The sequence below is a fragment of the Myxine glutinosa genome, chromosome 5, assembly GCF_964187855.1.
Source record: "Myxine glutinosa chromosome 5, kmMyxGlut1.1, whole genome shotgun sequence".
NCBI classification, from domain to species: domain Eukaryota; kingdom Metazoa; phylum Chordata; class Myxini; order Myxiniformes; family Myxinidae; genus Myxine; species Myxine glutinosa.
Window position 1 is genome coordinate 74,714,636 of NC_136265.1, and position 5,760 is coordinate 74,720,395.

The 5,760-nt window shown below is 39.6% G+C and overlaps 1 protein-coding gene across 1 annotated transcript; it reads right to left on the reverse strand.

Moving 5' to 3' along the window:
• Window positions 1-2,816: 2,816 nt before the first annotated feature.
• On the reverse strand, window positions 2,817-4,289 carry LOC144891967 (uncharacterized). Its single transcript, XM_078777079.1, has one exon. It carries the CDS (start codon window positions 4,287-4,289, stop codon window positions 2,817-2,819), a length of 1,473 nt encoding a protein of 490 aa, XP_078633205.1.
• Window positions 4,290-5,760: the final 1,471 nt, after the last annotated feature.

Sequence of the window (5,760 nt, forward strand, 5' to 3'; positions counted from 1 at the left end):
TATTCTAGTATCTACAAGAGCTGAGGCATTAAAGAGCGATTTAAAATAAAAAAAAACTTTTCAAAAAAAAAGTGTTTGCCGAAAACACTCACCGGCACTCACTGATGAACCTCTGAAAGTTGGACAAAGATCCGCGAAGCCATGTCTGAGAAAAATGGCAACACACACACCGATATACCGAGAAACATCTCTCATATACGATGATCGGACTGCCCTTTCCTAATACGACCGGAATCCCCTCTTGTGAAAGCCCTGGTTGCAGTATGTTCCTGAAAAGAAATAATTAGGAATGGAAGAAAGCCATCTCTCATCTACATTATTGTCCCAGGTCAAAGACATTTCAAAGAGAAAATCTTTACTGTGGGACAATAAACAAGGACATTGAAGAATGCATCACTGCCTTGAAGAGGATACTCCACTCACATGGACTTAACCTTTCCAAGTTGGAATAAATGTTGCCAAGAAATGTGAAAGTTCCAACAATGAGGATGGATGTGCACCTTATCAAAGTCATAGAAAAAGGGAACTGAGGCAGAAAACTGTTGTAAAACCTTTATAGACACCATTATAAAAACCATGAACAAAAATCTGGATGTGTTCAAACCATTTTCAACCATCTTCCACCCAGTGTTATAACCTCAAAAATGTTAAACCCATTTTGGTGTTGCAAAAATCAAACACATCAGAGATCATTGCTCTGAGTTGTCAGGTTTCATAAACTGTCACAAAGCAGGAATTTCCACAGTTCAAACCGATTAAAGAAAAGAGTTTAAACAAAACTGCACTGTGCATGTGAAAGTTGTGCACACCACAGTCGTGGCCAAAAATATTGGCACCCTTGCACCTTTTTCAAATAACTCACAATTTTCTCGAAAAATACGTTGAAATTGCTGAAAGTATTTGGTCTCCACAATTCTTTATTTCACTGTTAATATTACAGAATCTTTGGTTTTGATTCAGAACTTAATATATCCTTTTAAATCAGAAAATAAAAATAAATGGCATTGACAAAATTATTGACACCCAAGACTAAATATTTGGCAGCACGGCCTTTGGACAAAATAACTGAAGTCAAGTGCTTCCAAAAGCCATGAATGAGCTTCCTACACCACTCTACTGGCAGTTTGGCCCACACTCTTGTTGTGCAAACTGCTCCAGTTCTTCCAGATTTGAAGGGTGCCTTCACCCAACTGCTGTTTTCAGATCTGCCCACAAGTGTTCAATGGGATTTAGATCTGGACTCATTGCTGGCCACTTCAGAACAGTCCAGCGTTTTGTCTTGAACCATTACTGGGTGCTTTTTGAAGTGTGTTTAGGGTCATTGGCCTGCTGCAAGACCCATGACCTTCGATGGAGACCCAGCTTTCTGTCACTGGGTTCAACATTGTGCTCCAAAATACCTTAGTAATCTCCTGATTTCATGATGCCATGCACACATTCAGAGCACCCAGTGCCAGAGGCAGCACAGCAACCCCAAAACATCACTGAACCTCCTCCACGCTTAAATGTAGGGAAGGTGTTCTTTTCTTTGACGGCTTCATTTTGTTTTCTCTAAACATAGAGATGATGTGCTTCATCAAAAAGCTCTAATTTGGTCTCATCTGCATTATTTATAAGGTTAGCTTCATCTCAATGATGCTGATCTCAATGATCTCAATGTCTCAATGATCTCAATGATTATAGGGTTAGCTTCATCTTCATCTTCAAAAGCTTCATCTCACATGACATTCTCCCAGAGGGATTTTGGCTTGTTCATGTGTGTTTTGGGCCTCTCTCTCAGCAGTGGGGTCCTCCTGGGTCTCCTACCATAGAAAACCCTTTCATTGAGTTGGCAACAGATGGTGCGAGTTGAAACTGCCATACCTTGTGTCTGAAGGTCTTCGATCAAGTTTTCTCTTGCATCCACGTCCAGTGAGGTTGGGTATCAGTGCCAAGGGCCTTACATTTCCTGATAACATTGCGTGCGGTGGACACAGGAACATCAAGGTATCTGGAGATGGACTTGTAGCCTTGAGATTGTCCAGGCTTGGCTACAATCTTGTGTCTGATCTCCTCAGACAATTCTCTGGTTTTCTTTATTTTCTCCATGCTCAGTGCGTTGCACAGTGACACAAAACAGCATAATGACTCCTTTTCTATATTCAAACTGGTTGAATGAGGGATTTTTATATTGCAGGCACCTGCAACTCAACATAAGCGAGTTCAATTCCAAAGTAAAGGAGAATCACCGGCTTGAAATTTAATTATTTCTAACAACTTTGAAAAGGTGCCAATAATATTGTCTGGGCCATTTTAGGATTTCTGTGTGGAATAAGCTCAGATTTAGTAATTTTTTCAGCTTTTTTTTGTTTTGTTCCACCGCAAACCAGAAGAAATACATTTGTGGATACCAAAAGATTTTTAAAATTTCAACAACTTTCTGGAAGAAATGGTGCATTATTTGAAAAACGAGTGAGGGTGCCAATATTTTTGGCCACGACTGAACCTCTACTTGACCACAAAAAAGACTTTCCACAGTTGACGACACTGAATCAAAATCCTGATCCTGATAAAGATGATAACAAGGACCAAACCTCCACCATAAACTTTAAACAAGTTAATGAAGATTGTCATTAAAGAATCCCAGATAGAAAAACGTAGACTTCAATGCTGGTTGTAAAATGAGGGGATGTGGAAAAAAAAAAGGAGAATACAAAACAACATTTAAAATTGGTGAATGCATGTTGAAATGACTGGTGCCTTTATGATGATTTTACCAATTCGGATTGAATCAAATTGATCTTTGAACAAAATACCTTGACACACACAGAGCACTTTTAGGCTTCTCTCCCATGGGAACTTCTAAGATGTCGGTGCAAATGTGATGAATGAAAAAAATCCTTGTTGCAATGAGAACACTTGTAAGGCTTCTCTCCCGTGTGAATTTTTTGATGTCGGTGCAAACGTGATGAATAAACAAAATCCTTGTTGCAAACCAAACATTTGTACGGCTTCTCTCCCGTATGTATTCTTTGATGCATCTTCAAAGTATGCGAAAGAGGAAAGGCCTTAAGACACACAGAACACTTGTGCGACTTCTCTCCCGTGTGAATTTTTTGATGTCGGTGCAAATGTGATGAATAAACAAAATCCTTGTTGCAAACCAAGCATTTGTACGGCTTCTCTCCCGTATGTATTCTTTGATGCATCTTCAAAGTATGCGAAAGAGGAAAGGCCTTAAAACACACAGAACACTTGTGCGGCTTCTCTCCTGTGTGTAGTTTTTCGTGATGTGTCAATGTTCCTCTCTCAACAAATGCCTTAAAACACACAGAGCACTTGTGTGGCTTCTCTCCCGTGTGAATTTTTTGATGTCGGTGCAAATATGATGAACAAGCAAAATCTTTGTTGCAAACAGAACACTTGTGTGTCTTCTCTCTTGTGTGCATTTTTTGATGTTGATGCAAATATGATGAATAAGCAAATTCCTTGTTGCAAAGAGAACACTTGTAAGGCTTCTCTCCCGTGTGTATCCTTTGATGCTTTTTCAATATTATTTTATCACCAAATGCCTCAAAACACACAGAACACTTGTGTGGCTTCTCTCCTGTGTGTATCCTTTGATGCCTTATTAATGTTTGTCTCTGAGGAAATGCCTTAAAACACACAGTACACTTGTGCGGCTTCTCTCCTGTGTGCATTTTTTGATGTTGATGCAAATATGATGAACAAGCAAATTCCTTGTTGCAAAGATAACACTTGTGTGGCTTCTCTCCTGTGTGTATCCTTTGATGCCTTATTAATGTTTGTCTCTGAGGAAATGCCTTAAAACACACAGAACACTTGTGTGGCTTCTCTCCTGTGTGCATTTTTTGATGTTGATGCAAATATGATGAACAAGCAAAATCCTTGTTGCAAAGAGAACACTTGTGTGGCTTCTCTCCTGTGTGTAGTTTTTCGTGAGATGTCAATGTTCCTCTCTGAACAAATGCCTTAAAACACACAGAGCACTTGTGTGGCTTCTCTCCCGTGTGTATCCTTTGATGCATTTTTAATTTGCCTTGATCACCAAATGCCTTAAAACACACAGAACACTTGTAAGGCTTCTCTCCTGTGTGTATCCTTTGATGCTTTTTTAATATGCCTTGATCACCAAATGCCTTAAAACACACAGAACACTTGTAAGGCTTCTCTCCTGTGTGTATCCTTTGATGCTTTTTTAATGTGCCTTGATCACCAAATGCCTTAAGACACACAGAACACTTGGAAGGCTTCTCTCCTGTGTGTATCCTTTGATGCCTTTTTAACATTGCTTTATTACCAAATGCGTTAAAACACACAGAACACTTATACGGCTTCTCTCCCATGTGAGTTTTTTTATGTCGGCGCATATTTGATAAATCAACAAAATCCTTGTTACAAACAGAACACTTATATGGCTTCTCTCCCATGTGAGTTTTTTTATGTCGGCGCATATTTGATAAATCAACAAAATCCTTGTTACAAACAGAACACTTGAAAGGCTTCTCTCCTGTGTGTATCCTTTGATGCATTTTAAATTTGCTTTTATCAACAAATGCCTTGAAACACACAGAGCACTTGTGTACATTCTCTCCCGTGTGCATTTTTTGATGTTGATGCAAATGGGATGAAGAAGCAAAATCCTCGTTGCAAATGGAACACTTGTCGGGTTTCTTTTCTGTGTGTATTTTTTGATGCTTTATTAATGTTGCTCTCCGAGGAAATGCCTTAAGACACACAGAACACTTGTGTGGCTTCTCTCCTGTGTGTATTTTTTGATGACTTATTAAAGTTGCTCGATAAACAAATGCTTCAAGACACAAAGAACACTTGTAAGGCTTCTCTCCGGTATGTATCCGTTGATGTTGACGCAAATGTGATGAATAAAAAAAATCCTTACCACAAACAGAACATTTGTGTGGTCTCTTCCTTCCTTGGATATTCTTGAGAGTCTCTGCGCAGCTTTTACAACTGCGGTTGGAAGACGCGCTGCTAAACGTTTCAGTTTCTTGACAAACATTCTGTGTCATGTGATGATTTAAAACTTCTGAGCAGAACAACTGAGAACAGTTGTAACAAGAAACCAGTTTCATTTGTTTCACTGAAAAGAAAAATCACAAAAAGTATTCAAAATTTACCAAAACTTCAAAATGTTGGAAGATTGATAATATTTCAGTCAGATTAGATGAAGCATTTGCCATCTTTCTGTCCTTCATTCAATTGACAAGCTCAATATCAAGGATTCAAAAATGGCAGAATTTTCCAAAATGTATCAGACAGTGACCGAGTAAACACAAGCGACCTTGCCAGAGGTTATTCGATTATTCTGGCAGCAGAAAATAACAAGGTGTAATGTGTGGTCCTCATTAGTCCCCGACCTGTGAACACCGGAGGGGACTATAGGTTTGCACGCCGTCCCTCCGTCTGTCTGTCAGTCTGCCAGTCTGTCAGTCCGTCAGTCCGTCATGCAAAGAACAGTTTTCCGGACTTCTTTTTCTGAGCTCTTTATGCTAATGGTTTCAAACTTGTTACATGGTTTCCTCATGATAAGTTACAGATCAAGTTCGAACTTCACGACGTTTCGATCATTTTTGACAAAGTTATGGCACTTTATATATTCTAGAGTTCTCCTCAAGCCGCACCGCGCGTGCCCTCAGCCTCGTCTCGCAAACGTCAAAAGCGCGACACAGCGCGCGCTTTCGGGAGGGGCAAAGCCAAGCCGAGCAACATATTGATACACATATTGAGATTGAGCATGAT